The sequence below is a fragment of the Eretmochelys imbricata genome, chromosome 2, assembly GCF_965152235.1.
Source record: "Eretmochelys imbricata isolate rEreImb1 chromosome 2, rEreImb1.hap1, whole genome shotgun sequence".
Taxonomy (NCBI): domain Eukaryota; kingdom Metazoa; phylum Chordata; order Testudines; family Cheloniidae; genus Eretmochelys; species Eretmochelys imbricata.
The window spans coordinates 209,854,386-209,870,525 of NC_135573.1; the positions used below are offsets into that span (position 1 = coordinate 209,854,386).

The following is a 16,140-nucleotide window of genomic DNA, read 5'->3' on the forward strand; positions in this document are numbered from 1 at the left end:
AAAGTTATCAAATGATGCTCTAAGCAGGATTCTTTCTTTCTTTAATAATTTTTATGTATCTCTTTGTTTTTTTTTTAATTAGCTGATTTACTCAGCTGATTGCACAGCTGTCTGGGCAACACTTTCCCAAGGGCCTGCCAACTGTTTCAGAGCTATGTCTGGTTCTTGGTGGAGGGAAATTGACTACAGTAATTTGCATATGTACATGCATAAATAGCAGGGAAGAGTGAAGAGGCTTAAAGGCAATTTCAGTATTGTTTCTGAAAAGAACCATGTCAACCACGAGTTTTCCAAGCTGCATATTTACAATAATTCCTGGGAAAAGATCAGATTTACTGTGAATGAAGAAGTGGCCAAATTCTGTTTTCAAGAGGTCTTTTTCCTCTGGGATTATGACAGTATCTTGTATTACAGCTTCTTGGGTTTTCATGGTGTTCAGCCATTTTTTTCCCCTTCATATCTATATGTACAGCTGGGAAGATACAAGCAGTAGGGAGCTTGGACTGGCTAAGATCAGTCCCAAGATCTGAGGGCTGAAAAAGGTTAAATCCACCTTTGCTCCTTCTCTTCCCCCCATTTTTTTCGCCCTCAGCTCTAGTCTGTCACCAAGCATGGCTCACCTAGACTGGAGGATCTGGCCTTTAGTTCCCACAATAATGTTAATATGGACTGCTCATTATCCCCATCTGGAATATTAATATTCATCAGCAGCCATTATAATATAGTCAGATCATTCACAGTTGTCATAGCAACCAAGCCACTCTAGAGCTCAGTTGTCCCCTCCACAAATGCCTGGGGTAAATAGATGGGCCTTGCAGCATACCCAAAGATTAACAAGCAATATCACAATCTCAAACTTCATAATCATGAGTCAGGCCCCCCAAAATCATGAAATTGTCTTAAAAATCATGAGATTTCTAAAAATAAATGTGGGTTTTGATTTTTGAGCCTCTAGAGTGCACTTACGTTACATTTTCAAGCTTTTCTCTGCAAACATGAGAGCTATTCTTTTTTATAATGAAAGATGAGATATCCCCATCATTGTTTGTCTCTGGGAACTGAGGATTTAAGAAAAATGCCAAATATTCTGAGCTGCATAGTAACGGTGATGGTAGTTATGTGTAAACATTTAAATAATTAGCCATCAAACTTAATACCCTACTAAGCCAAATGGAGGAAATTCACACCTCTTCTGGTGTTATTGTTCCAGGCTGGCTGGCTACTGAATTAGTATGACGATATTGCATTGGTTTGTGTTGTGAAGGTTATCTTTGCAATCCAGAAGGGAACTGGTTGCAGTTAGAAACTTCTTTTATTAAAAAAGAAAGCTAGCTGGGTTGCAGCACAATACAGCAAAACCCCTGGGAAGAGCTGAATGCTATGGGTTCCATGGATTGCTCCACACTTGGAGATTTCCACGGTTCTTTCCACTCTGTACATGGAAAGATGATTATGCCCAGAAAAGAGTTGCCATTGTTTAAATAAAACTGAATATTAAAAATGAAACTGTATATATTTTTATTCTGTGCTTGTCTATCCATCCTTCCATCCTTTTGTATTGTCTGTGTATTTTAAAATTAAATATCCCTAATTCTACTTAACATCTGGAATTGTGCAAATCATCCAACCCTTTCTCAGTTGCTTAAATCTTCCAGCATGTCTTGTCTACTTTTGCACTGTTTTGGTAATACAAGCAACCCTAATTCCAGTTCATCCTACCATTAGAGGATTCCCCTCCCATTGGAGCTTTCCTCAACTGGTGTAGCAGTTCCTAGACTATGCGCCTTCTTGGCTGCTGGTGCAGACTGTGTCGTGGGAAGAGGAGAATGTGTCCAGGGTATGTCTGTGCCCCAGTAATCTCTAGCTGTGTATGGCTAGTTTAAATTATAGCAATCTCAAGGCTGTTCCAGCTCATGCTATGGGTCTAGCCTTGTGCGAATTGGCACCAGGATCAAGGGAAACAACAGGTGACTTAAAGCCATTTTTCTCCCAACAACGAAATAACAGTCTGGAAACCAGATAGTCTGGAGTGCTGAGAAGCTGTGATAACATGTACTAATGGATGTGTTTAAAATATAAATTATTGACCAAATGGTAACTCGGAGTTGCTATGTCATGTGCACAAATGTTTGATGTTAAAAATTCACTTGCATATTATTAATAAAAAACACTGTTCTGCATGAGTCATATCTACTTTTTAAAAGGGGCAGCTCTGACATTTTAAAATTTGTTTTCCTCCAAAGTTGTAGTCCATATTAATTTCAGTTTTAAAAGCAGTAAAACACCTAACTTATATTTTTATGCCCTTACAGTGAGGGCAGCCATCTATGTGAACACTATCCATTAAGATGTTAGCATGACCCATGAAACCCTCAATACCAGTGGGTTTACAAGAATATCCTGGTTGTAGTATGTACATTCTGATTCATCAAAGAATGTCATGTCAGGTCTTAAATGAAAGCCAGGATCACAATGGTCATTAACATCATTGTGAAATATATGTACAGATACTATGTAAGAAGTTATGTTTATGTATGCATACTGAAAATATGCGCTAAAGTCTGTATCAAGATAGAGATGACAAACAGGTTTTCTGTCATATAAAAGAATTTTTTTTGCCTGTCTCTGTTGACATGTAAATTAAGAATTTTAAGCCAACATGATGGAGAGTAATTTACATATGAAGTTAACACTGGGATGTGAAATCAACAGGGAGGCAGCATGCCAGAGAATAAACCACTGGAGATTATCCTAACTCCAGGTATGGTCAACGAACTTTGGGGGGTATAAGAAGGAGGCAAGGAAGACACCCCTGTATCTTGAGCCTGTGAAGTAAATGAGTAGTGCAATTACTTTAATGAAAATGGGATCACAACCAGCCTTAGTTGAAAATGCTGCAAAAAGCTTTGAGTGAGAGAAACTTCAATACACAGGAGGTTAGCATAATAGTTTAATCTTCCTAGAAAGCATGTTATGATTTTGTTTTGTATGTAACCCTTTGTTTCCATTATCCTTACTCACTATTTCTTGAATCTTTGATAATAAACTTATTGTTGTTTTCAGTATAAATATATCTCAGTGCCGTGGTATTGAGCTAGGGGCTGATCCAGAGTTAACACTGGGGATATTAGGAAACGCTATTTCACTAGGAGGGTGGTGAAGCACTGGAATGGGTTACCTAGGGGAGTGGTCAAATCTCCATCCTTAAGGACCGGCTTGACAAAGCCCTGGCTGGGATGATTTAGTTGGTGTTGGTCCTGCTTTGAGCAGGGGGTTGGACTAGATGACCTCCTGAGGTCTCTTCCCACCCTAATATTCTATGAGCTCGTACAAGGTGGTCTGTATGCTGTTCTGTTGGGGCAACAGACCTCATATCTTCAGTGGATAAGGAGCTAGATCCTACAGGGGAATACTTCAAAGAGACTCAAGGACTGGAGTACACCTATTGTTAATCTGCATGGTAAGGTAAGGCCTGGCATAGGTCAGAGGAAAGTGCTTGGGTGGCTCACAGGCTGATGTTGTTAGGGAGCTGACACCCAGTTAAGCACAAGCAAATCTCTCTCAAGCTGGAAGTTGTTGTGGGAGGTGACTCACTGTCCTGGGTACCATCACAATGAGTACTCAGCAGCTCTTGCTGACAATTTTGGAAGGACAGAAGATATTAAGTCATGCTTCTTATGGAGTAACCCATTTGCTTTCAGGTCCAAATTTTTAAGTGTGTCCTCTGAAATTGTGGCTGCAATTTTTTGTGTTCCACCATCAATGTGTAAAGAACCCACATTTCAGAGTAACAGCCGTGTTAGTCTGTACTCGCAAAAAGAAAAGGAGTACTTGTGCCACCGTAGAGACTAACCAATTTATTTGAGCATAAGCTTTCGTGAGCTACAGCTCACTTCATCGGATGCATACTGTGGAAAGTGTGCATCCAATGAAGTGAGCTGTAGCTCACGAAAGCTTATGCTCAAATAAATTGGTTAGTCTCTAAGGTGCCACAAGTCCTCCTTTTCTTTTTGCGAACCCACATTTGTGCGTGCCTACAGTCATTGGAATGCACAGATCAGATAGTTAGATATCTAACAGTTTGCGCTTGTAAAAAGCAGATTTTTGCATGCACAGAACTTGGAAGTCTGGTAAAATCTGGTTTGATGTCAGCTGAAAATTTGATCCTCCGCTGCCAGCCATTCACAACTGAGATTCTTATAATGGTCCAATGTATCAAACTTTTAACGAAAGTGAACAACAGAAATTAGGGAGCACTAATGGTGGTGTTGGCACACAGGATGCCTTATTCTCTCTTAGGGAATATCCCTGTTGGAATACAGGGACAGGCATGGTTGAAAAAAAAATTCAGGATAGTCTTAGCTTTGCAAACCTTATTGGCCAGAGTTTTTTGCTTTTGAAAAATTAAGGAGACAAGATGGGTGAAGTAAGATCTTTTATTGGACAAACTTCTGTTGGTGAGAGAGACAACAGAAGTTGGTACAATAAAAGATATGATTTCACTCATCTTGTCTCTCTCCAATATCCTGGGTCAGACACATCTACAACAACACTGCATACAATGTTTTGAAAAATTAGGGGCAGTGTAAATGCCACTTCACGTAGATCTAAACTGCCAATGTTTGTATGTCTCGGGGGAGAAAACTGAGTGTGGGGACAGTTGAGACAGGTTGACTGATATCAGGAGTGGCAGAAGCTTCCTAAAAAATGTGTGTGGGGCCCCACTGGTGCCCGAACCATGGCCCTGCCCTTATGTGACCCCTTCTCCCCACCCTTGCCCTGCCCCACCTCTTCCCAAGACCCTGCCCGCTCCTCTCCGCTCCCTTCCCCCCCGCCTTTGCTCGCCGTTACAGCCCATAAAATGTGGGAAGACATAACTCTCCCATTTTTAAAAGTGATGTGGCCATGGCCCTCTGCCCCCGCCCCCATTCTGGATCCCCTGACTAAGAGATGATTCTTACTTTGGCTCATCTCTAACCGACAATACATGTTACAGCAATTGTGTTTTGAAGTCTGTAGAAACAAAAAATAGCAAACTATTACTTTTCCTAATGCCTCTGGCTAAAAATCAAACAATTAATTGAAAAAAATGAGCAAAAAACAAACCAGAAAATCCTTTCTGGGCTGATAATTTATATGCCAAGTGTCAACCCAGAACTGACTTCTCTGGATGATTGGTAGACCCTTGGAAGACAGGGATTTAAAATGCAAGTGCTGACCCAACCTTAATTTCAGCCATATGAATGATACATGATTATTGTGCATCTAAGTGCATATTCCATTAAGGTTGAAGTAAGTTATTTCTTTCTAAAATAACCAAAAGAAATTAAGTAAACCTTACTTAGCAAGAATGATGATCCCCTTTGCATATAAATACCCACTGTCTCTCCTAGAAGAATTCTCTACTCCCACTATTAGAAAGGTCCCTGCTGTAGTCCACAGGGGAGCAAGGAAATTAAATCAAGCCATGGTCTGGTGATCTTTAAGTGACCATTAAAGTCAACATTCTGAACTCCTTAAACTCATTTGCAAATAGCTACTTTTGAACTGCACTTTAGCAAGCTAATGGTCATTTAACATCTTCACTTTTTCATTCACGGTGACCTTTCCTGTAGGTTAAAAGAAGGGAAAAGCTGTAGGTAGAAAGGGATTGGTTACTGTACATTCGTTTGCGGGTTTTTCTGCCTCTAGTTGCAAACCTTTGATATTGTTTGTGTAGCAATCAGATACGTATGGATTTAATAAACCGTGTTATCCTTCATTCTTATTACTATTTTATAAGAGAGCTTTTCCTCTGATCTGGACTACGTGTATTGTGAAGACAGAAGCACAGTTTATACTGGCATAGAAGGAAGTGCTTGGCCTGGTTCCCAAATTTGCAGATTTTTATGTACATGTCGCACTTCAGGAACTGTCCTAGAATCAACATTTGCTTGGGAAGTATTTTCCCATCCCACCCTTACCCTCTGGTCACTTTTTCTGCAGCTAAATTTTCAATGTCACAGCTTTTTATTTATTTATTTTTACATAAAGTTAATGAAAGAGCGAAATTATTGCCTACTTTTTTTCATTTTATGACTGAAATTCAGCGACATACACAAAGCCCATTAGGGTACCAGCCTATACCATTATAGAGCCATAGATTTGTTTTATGTGTTTGAGTTCAAGGGGATGTTCTTGTATCAGCACGGAAGCACTGTGTGTCTGTGTGAACTTCTTTCCTGTGTGTGTGAGAACTAATTTGTATACACAAAATTTTCTGAGTTATACCGTGATATTTCTAAGAGACTGATCTTGGTTTTTAAAATGTTTATAGGTGGAATATGAAGTAACTTTTTCATGAACAAATCATGAAGAGGTAGTTAAGGGTTGATTAAACCCTCCAATTATACACTTTGATGTTGAGGTGTTTGTAAGCATCATTGAAAAAAATATGTTCACCTGTCTGCTTATTTGGAAGACATCACCAGATACATGGTCAAGATAAATGATTTAGGGGCAAATTGTGGCAGGTCCTTCTGTGGGTGTGCAAGGAGCAGGGAGAGCGGATACAAGGAGTATCTTTGTGCAGTAAAATAACCCAAACTGTTTTTGCTGAAACCTTTATCCTCTTCTGAGGGCTGTTTGACCCCTACCCTTCCTGCCCCCAAGAAGAGACTTACAGAGTTCATTCTGTATACTTCCTACAGTAAGCAATCATTGAGGCCAATGGATTGGATTTAGATTGTGAGCTTTTTCAGCTTGTAATTAAAGGGCTGAGGTGCTGCACATACTTAGGGCTTGTTTACACAGGAAGTTATTCCAAAACCAGGTAGGGCATGACTTTAAAGTAGAACAGCTAGTCCTGAGTAACTCCATGTGTAGGCTTTCTTATTTCAGAATAAGAAAATGGAATTATTCCAGAAAAACTATTCTGGAATACCTATTCCTGAGCCCACATCTACACTACAGACTTTTGCCAGCATAGCTCTGTGGCTCAGAGATGTGAAGAGGTGTGATTTGTAGCTATGGCTGTCAGAAGTCCATAGTTTAGATGCAGTTATACCAACAAAACTGTGCTTTTACTAGTGTAGCTTGGTTTGCTCATGGGGGAGTGGGCGTATTTTTCTGGTACAAAGTACAATTTTGTCCATACAAGCTGCATGCACGCTAGGTGTGCTTTGCAAGTATGGTATATACTGGATGTATTCCATAACTAGTAAAGGTCTACATTAGGAGCAAAGGCCTGAATAACTCCACGTAAAGACAGGCCTAAAGGCCAAGTCTACACTAAAAAGTTAGGTCGGCCCAGCTACGTCACCCATGGGTATGAAAAATCCTTATCCCTGCGTGATGTAGCTAAGCAGACCTAACCGCCAGTGTAGACAGTGCTAGCTCAATGGAAAAATTCTTCCATCGATCTAGCTACTGCCTCTTGGGGAGGTGGATTAACTACAGCGGCATAGGAGAACCTCTCTCCCATTGTTGTAGTGAGTGTCTGACACTCTACAGTGGTGAAGCTGCAGCTGTGCTGTGGTAGCAGTTTAAGTATAGGCATATCCTTGAGTTAAATACAGTAAAAGCTGTTTTATCCAGCATGTTGAGGGAATGGGGGGTGCTGGTAAGTGAAAAATGCTGGTTAACTAAGAGGGAGGGAGTTTGGGTGTGGGAGGGAGCTTGAGGTGCTGAATCCAGGGGGGAGGGGGGGGGCTCACTTCAGGCGGCTCCCTACAAGCAGTGACTTGTCCTGGCTGCTCCTAGGTGGAGGTGTGGCAAGCGGCTGTGCGTGCTGCCCCGGCCCGAGCGCTGACTCCGCAGCTCCCATTGGCCAGGAACTGCATTCAACCTAGTAAATTTGTTTTTGCTTAAATCAAAAATATCGGCTTGCAGCTTTCTTCTGGCACAATTTACTGGTGTTTAACAGTGTTAATTAAGCTAAAACTAGTGGAACGTAACCTTCAAAATGCTTATCTCTGCAACCATTATTTCTGTGATGATTTTGATGGAAAGTGGTGTTCTTTGGTATTAGAAGATTGAGATCATTTTGTTTACATAGAACTCTCCAAAAGGTGAGGTGAGCGATATGTCTGCTTACTTCATTCTGTCAAAATTGACCATCATCAATCTAATGAAAGCAAAGGCATTAATTTTTTAATGTTGTTCTTTATGAATTACCAAACCTTAAGTTTTATTTCTAGAAAAAAAACAGGAGTACTTGTGGCACGTTAGAGACTAACAAATTTATTTGAGCATAAGCTTTCGTGGGCTACAGCCCACTTCATCGGATGCATTGAATGGAACATATAGTAAGAAGAAGGTGGAATTTGCCATACAAACTGTAAGAGGCAAATTGATTAAGATGAGCTATTATCAGCAGGAGGAAAAAAAAAACTTTTGTAGTGATAATCAAGATGGCCTATTTAGACAGTTGACAAGAAGGTGTGAGGATCCTTAACATGGGGAAATAGATTCAATATGTGTAATGACCCAGCCACTCCCAGTCTCTATTCAAACCCAAGTTAATGGTATCTACTTTGCATATTAATTCAAGCTCAGCAGTTTCTCGTTGGAGTCTGTTTTTGAAACTTTTCTGTCGCAGAATTGCCACCCTTAAGTCTTTTACTGAGTGGCCAGAGAGGTTGAAGTGTTCTCCTACCGGTTTTTGAATGTTATGATTCCTGATGTCAGCTTTGTGTCCATTTATTCTTTTGCGTAGATACTGTCCAGTTTGGCCAATGTACGTGGCAGAGGAGCATTGCTGGCACATGATGGCATATATCACATTGGTCGATGTGCAGGTGAACAAGCCCCTGATGGTGTGGCTAATGTGATTAGGTCCTATGATGGTGTCACTTGAATAAATGTGTGGACAGAGTTGGCATCGAACTTTGTTGCAAGGATAGGTTCCTAGGTTAGTGTTTTGTTGTGTGGTTGCTGGAGAGTATTTGCTTCAGGTTGGGGGGCTGTCTGTAAGCGAGGACTGGTCTGTCTCGCAAGAACTGTGAGAGTGAGGGATTGTTTTTCAGGATAAGTTGTAGATCTTTGATGATGCGCTGGAGAGGTTTTAATTGGGGGCTGAAGGTGATGGCTAGTGGCGTTCTGTTATTTTCTTTGTTGGGCCTGTCCTGTAGTAGGTGACTTCTGGGTACTCTTCTGGCTCTGTCAATCTGTGTGTGTGTGTGTGTGTGTGTGTGTGTATGTATGTATGTATGTATGTACGTATGTATGTATATATATATATATATATATATAATCTTCTTACTATATGTTCCATTCAATGCACCCGATGAAGTGAGCTGTAGCCTGCGAAAGCTTATGCTCTAATAAATTTGTTAGTCTCTAAGGTGCCACAAGTACTCCTGTATTTTTTGCGAATACAGACTAACACGGCTGCTACTCTGAAAAATTTCTAGAAAAGATTCTTATTTCCTTAAAACCCACCGTTTTGTCAAAAACAACTTATTAATATTTATTATTTATTAGTATGAATAATTAGTACTTTTCATGTAAATTTTACAGGCTGGAAAAAATAAGACACAGAGTGATTTGTCCAAGATCTCTCTGAGTTAATGAGAAAGCTAGGATTACAACCCTGCTCTCCTGACTTTTCCTGTTCCTTCTAACCTGGATCATGCTACTGTCTATATCATTGTGATTTAAACCTGCCTGATTTCAGTACTCTCCTTTTTTGTTTTAGCAGTTTATCAAAGTGAAGAAAACAGCAACCAGGAAGCAAAAGGGCCAGAAGACTTAAAATATGCTTCTGATGCACAGGTAAATATATAAGAGTAATATATTTGAGGGGTTTTTTCTGCCCCACTTTTTTGGGGCCTTTAGCACTGGAACATAGACTTTCCCCTATGTTCTAAGTAGGTAACCTGTATGAGACTGAAACTATGCTAGATTTTGTCTCCCATAGTTATTTACACTAGACTGATCACATTGGGAGTAAAACTTGTGATCTTGAAGTTGGAAAGATGTTCTTAGATGGCATCTCAGTTCAGACTTGCTCATAAAAAATACCCTGTATCCCTCATTTTATTTTCAAATTGGATTTGTTTTTAAGTGGTATGTGCACGTGGCATCCTGATGGAATTTTAATAACTGTAAGTAGATGTGGATTCTGAAGACCTTTTTATTTGACCTATCTTTGAGGTTTTAAACCCTCGAACACTCAAAATACTATATGTAAACATGGCTAAATTATTAAGATCTACATTGACTTTTTTCTCTCAGCCTTGTCTTTCTGTCTGTCTCTTTTTTTTAATCCTCTTCTAGCCCTAAGCTTAAGGGGTGTTAGGGATCACAGAGATCTGCTTTTATACCCAGATCTTCTACTTATCTTTAATATCATCCAGTTTCCCCAAATTACCATCCTTTCTCCTCCTCCTCCGCACCCATATCTTGCAGTTTTATTAGATGTCCTCTCTTACCCTGACTGCCAAACTCCTACTAAAAGGCCAAAAAGCTCAGACTCAAGTGTGAGTACACAGCAAAGACCAGCTTGCAGCACCAAGTTTCCGAGCCTGGATCAATTGACTTGGCCTTGTGGGCCTTGGGCTGCAGGGCTGAAAATCAATGTGGACATTCTCATTAGGTCTGGAGTCCAGGCTCTTGAAACCTTTCTGGGAGGGAGGGTCTCAGTGCCTAGGTACAGCCCAAGTAGGATAATTTACCCTGCAATTTTTAGATCAGCAGCCAGAGCCCTGGGAGCACAAGTCAATTGGATATGCGGTCTGAGACTTGGTGCCATGGTTTTTTCATGCAGTGTAGACATATCTTAGAAGACCTTTCAGCACTAGTTCACAATCTGAAATCCATGTGTCTATCTATTATAGATGGCATTTCTAGAGTGGACATCACAATAGTATATGAGCGCCAAACAATAAAAGTAGACAGGCTAAGCATTATTTTTTAAAGGAAATTTTAAATTCTTCAAAAATATTCAGTGTTCCAATATCTCCACTACACCATGGAATTCCATAGCATGAATGTCTGTTACTCTGTTTTTTTACTCTTAATTCAAATCTGTGAGAGGAAGAGGTTGAGTGCCTTAAAGCTAAAGAGTATATTAGAGAGCAAGGGAAAAGACCCAGGGTGAAATTCTGGCACCAAAACTTCAGCGTCTGTGTGTATTTCTGTCTGATTGTGGTTGGTTATCAGAATTAATTTATATGAATGTTCATTCAAGTTTTTAACAAAGATTTTGAAAACAAAAAGGTCATTATGCCTGCTAAGAGCTAATAAACAGCAAACTAATAAGATTACATGGAGAGATTATAAAAAACAATAACAATTTAGTGGCAGTATATCCAATTATTCAATTCACCCAGTTTATACTTGAGTGCAAACCTACTTCCAAGTTTGACAAACATTGTAAAGCATGTTTACAATTAAACAAATAAATGACCGGTGTCCAATAAGTGTGGTAATAGAGTTTGAGGATAGTCTTTGAAGAGCAGACGTTGTCATTACTCTAATTTAGGCACTTATGCTTGTATTTTAGATTTAAGCACTTGTAGTCCCTTTTAGTTCAGTGGGTCTACACACATTTTGCATATCACTCACATACACAGAAATGTTTGCTGGAGTTGGGCATGGGCTCCTTAGTCTGCAGGTTGACAAAGTTGAAAACTGTAATAATGGCATTGTTTGTAGGAGAGATATAAAGAGTCAGTGATTGTAATGCAAAATTCTGAAGTAATTGGGGGGTGGGGTGGGGTGGGGTGGGGCTGATTCTGCTCCCAGGGTGGTGTATATCAGGAGTAACTCCAGTGAAGTCTATGGAGTTACCCTGCACTGATGTAAGAGTGAGGAGGATCATACCCTGTGACTTTTAAAATTGAGTGTGATGAAAATAATATGCCTTCCTATCTGCCTAGAAATCTCCTATTTCACCTTCATCTCATTTCTAGCTTATTAATTTCAGTGTTCTTGTCTTTCAAAAGGGAATATTTTCCAGAGTACATTTCAGAAAAATATTTTGTAGAGTCAACATCTTTGCTTTTCAAACCACAGTAGTGACTAACTGATTTTCCCTTTGTATAAGGAGGGACAGTGAAATCTCTTGTGCTATTTTGAAAATTAAATGCACACCTTTAATTTTGTGCCATGAACAGTACTGAGCTTAATATAAAGCTTAAATTCTTTTGACATTATTTAAACTAAAGTCCGGTACAACTCTCACCTATGCAATTTGCACGCAAATAAATTGTGGATCTAAAGTTCAGTACTTGCACCTCTAGCTACCTGTTAGAGGAGCAAGTATCAAGATTTACACCCAGAGGGGTTTTTTTTGTGGGTACAAATTGCACTTGCTGATAGGAAGGCTAGCCTCTAACTGTTTTACTTAACAGCATTAAACACATTGTTTGAAAATTAAATTTATATTGACAAGTGAAAATGACCAAGAATATTAAAATCTTATTGCGTCCTCATAACCGGCTCTCAGAAACTATCAGAATAATTTAATTAGTTGACCTAGATGGATTCTTACATTAGTTAGCAGAAAAATTATTCCAAGTACTATAGAAAGTCAGAATAATTGGAGAAATCACAATGACAAATAGGGGTTTTGTACCTTCTGTTTTAATTATGAAAAAATATTTAGCCCTTTATATTATAGCTCGCATTAATTACACCAATCAAATTAAGGCTGAATTTGAAAATATTGTCTACTTCCAACATTGATTATGCCTCAGCTTCCCTGGCAGATTTTTAATGTTGTCTTTCTTTTTTGCTGAAACCACAGTAAAGTACATTTTATTGTGTTCGCCTTGCTACCTTAAATAAAAGAACAATAATTCATAAACTGGCCATTATTTGGAACTGGACCATGTAATCCTATGAAATTGCTTATGTGAACAAAGACTGCTTCTGTGGCAAAGGTAACGAGATCAGGTTCTACTCTCACTATACTCAAACATGTAGGAAGGAGGTAATTATTCTATTTTGTTCCACTGAGAAAAGGTGGGAAGTTTGGCAAGTTTTCTTCTTCCAAGATGCTCTTTTCACTTGAATATTGTGGGTAGGGTAACCAGATGTCCTGATTTTATAGGGACAGTCCCGATATTTGGGGCTTTTTTTAATATGGGCTCCTCTTACCCTTCACCCCCGTCCTGATTTTTCACACTTGCTATCTGGCCAGCCTAGTCGTGGGACTAATTGTCCCTTCAGACAGGAATTTTGACTTCAGTGGGAATTACATAGCTATATCAGAGGGCAAAATTGGGCACACTCATTGTGAATTTAAATTATCCAAATAAAGATAGAGTTTAAATCTTTAGTTATCTTTAATATTGAAGTGTGCATACTGTGTATGTGTGTGAGTGTTAATGTCTGTTTTATTTATGAGATGTTTTTCATACCGTCTAAACGTATTTACGGAGCAGAAACCACACTAGCAATTAACAAAGTGTGCGAATATCAGTTAAGGGATTAATGCCAGCACTAGGCATAAGGAGACTAAACAATTGCTTAGGGCCCTGAGCAGCTCAAGGGGGCCTGCTATTCGCTTTTTTACGTATTTGTTAGTTCCAGCTTAGGGCCCCCAGTATTCCTGCTTAAGGCCCCCCAGTGGGCTAGCACCACCTTTACAAGGGATTAATAGAAAAAGGAGTAATCCTCCCCCCATCCTCATTACTCCTTCAATTTTTTTAAAATTTTTTTTTAATAAATCCCAAAGGCTTGCAACGTATGCTGAAGGTCAAAAAACATTCATTGACTCATTGAGGGGGCATTGCATTTATATGGTGTTCTTCACTAAAAATGTCCTGCCTCAATCCACAGACATTTTAAATATTGGGACTTTTATCTTGGGGCCACTCTGGTGATCTCAGTTGTTAGAATGGAACATAAAAAGGGCGAGGAGACTGCCTTTAAGGTAGTCCGGTTCGAACCTTGCATGGCTTTATAGGTCAGTTTTTAATTGTACCTGGGTTGGAAGCCAATGTGAACTGTGGAGCATAGATGTCATGCACTCAGCTAGAATCTCTACTAAGTAAGGGGTCGGACACGCATTGCATTAGCTGTAATCTCCAAGTGGTCCAGCTGTAATGTATTACCGTCCTCTAAACTGCAGATGGGAAAGGCATGACACTGCTGGTGAGATCACTTCCAAGATGAAGAGTCAAAGTCGTCTTGACAAAAGTAGATGAAAAAAGCACTCTTGCCTACTGCTTCTACTTTATCAAAAACACAGCCATGAAATCAATAGGAAGCCTAGACTGTTCACCTTATTATCAAAAGTAAGGTAGGGATACAGATGTTACCTACACTGCTTCCTTCTGATGTTTCCCCCAGCTGAACAATGTAACGTCCATCTTGTCTGGACTCAGCTTCAGACAGATAGCTTTCATCAAGGCCCTAGTCGCTGCTACCACCTGAAGCTATGAGAGTGTGTCATCGATCTCAGATGAAAAGAGACATGTAGATCAGAGTCATAAGCATATTGATGGCACTGCAAGCCTAGCTGTCTCACTACCTTCTTTCAGGAGCCCCACAAATATACTGCATAAAAGATGTGCTAGTCTCGCAAATCCATTTTTAGAGTGGGGCATATCCTGTATTTGAAAGTGACCTCCAAGGATATTTAAAATCTTTTGCTTCTTTATGCTGTATATAAAGGCCTGAGGAGTGTTCAGTGTTTTGTTTTGTTTTTTAAAGGAGGTGGGGGGAGGGAGAGCCCTTTGGGCTGTCACATCTTAAATGATTGATCTTTCACAAAGACATAATTTTGTCCTAAATGTTCGTTAGGCATTGGAGTCAAATAGATGTTAACAAAACCATACAAAAATCAGATTTTTAAATATTCTGAATATAATTCTCTACTCTGTTCATCAGCTTTCAGTCTCTCTTGTTTCTTGTGATATTATAATCTTCCTAGTTCTCCAGTTGCCATAGAGATTAAGATAAATTCAGTTTACACACGTGAGAAAGGATGGGGTATGTGTGGATTTTCTATGTTTAAAACCTTCCTTTCCCACCGCACATCCCTTTCAGGCTGACTTTATACAATGTAAAAAGGGGACAAGCTCATTTTCCTTCCCTCCCTGCAACCTCCCGTCTTTGCACATCCCCTCCCTGAACCTCCCAATGTTCATGCTGATAGCCATCAGGAAACATCTGGGCTAGTAATGGTCCTGCAGTGTCATCCAGCCAGTTCTCAATTACGCAATTAAAGTCAGAGGCCCTGTGTGTGATCAGGTCATGGATGGTGATAGAACATGATTGGCCACTGATTTTGCAGTAAGCAACATGTACCATAGAGGTACATGATAATAGATAATATTTTACAGTGAGGGCTCACGTGAGGTCTCAGATAGCTATGTGTTTGAAATGTCTGTGTGAAGAGTGTGTCTATGCCTTCATTATTATTTATTATTTGTATTATCATAGTGTCTAGGAGCCTCAGTCAACCAGGACCCCATTGTGCTATACTCTGTACAAACACAACAAAAAGACAGCCCCCTGCCCCAGAGAGCTTTGCCATTTTTACAAACACACGCCAGTGCTGCAGACCAAAACAAAATACCATCAAAATAAGTACCACCATGGTTCTCAGCTAGAGTAACTGGTAGTATTTTATGTTTAAAATAATTGAAATCTAGTGCTAGTTGTAACGTATGCCACATTGTCCTCCTTTAAACAGAATTGAAGAATTAATTAATCCACTGTATTTACCTCCTTTATAATGGAGGAATTAATTTTGTGTAACTTTATTTAAATGATGTAGTTTACATACATGAAGAAGGGGCAGCATTTGAGAAACGGGAGGTTCTGCTGTGTTATTTTTAGGAATGACTCTATTGCACTCCATCCTTTTTTTCCAGAGCTGTTCCTGGCTAACTTTCCCATGAGTTTTTAACCTCTTGCTATGGTTCTCTTATGTAACAGGAAATAGGTTGACAGGAACAAACAAAATACAAGTATATCAGTCACACACAATAGCAGTTGATTTAGCTAGCCCTGCCTTCAATTGCCTAATGTAGATACAGTACATAGGGTAAATCAGCTGTGCCTGAGAACTTCTTGTGCTGTTTCCCAAGAAGCAACTATTTTATTCTAGTTCAGCAAAAAGCTCAGAATTACAGTGAACATGAGAGAACAGATGTTTTTATTGTAAAGTTAAAACTTGTGTCACTGTCATGTCCTGGGATTGTG

At 39.6% G+C, this 16,140-nt stretch overlaps 1 protein-coding gene across 1 annotated transcript in view; it reads left to right on the plus strand.

Moving 5' to 3' along the window:
- RAPGEF5 (Rap guanine nucleotide exchange factor 5) overlaps positions 1-16,140 on the plus strand; it is a 223,447-nt gene that overhangs the window by 81,146 nt on the left and 126,161 nt on the right. The window contains exon 8 of the mRNA XM_077809349.1: positions 9,677-9,753. Within this exon, the coding sequence (XP_077665475.1) occupies positions 9,677-9,753 (77 nt within the window). The remainder of the gene's footprint in view (positions 1-9,676; positions 9,754-16,140) is intronic.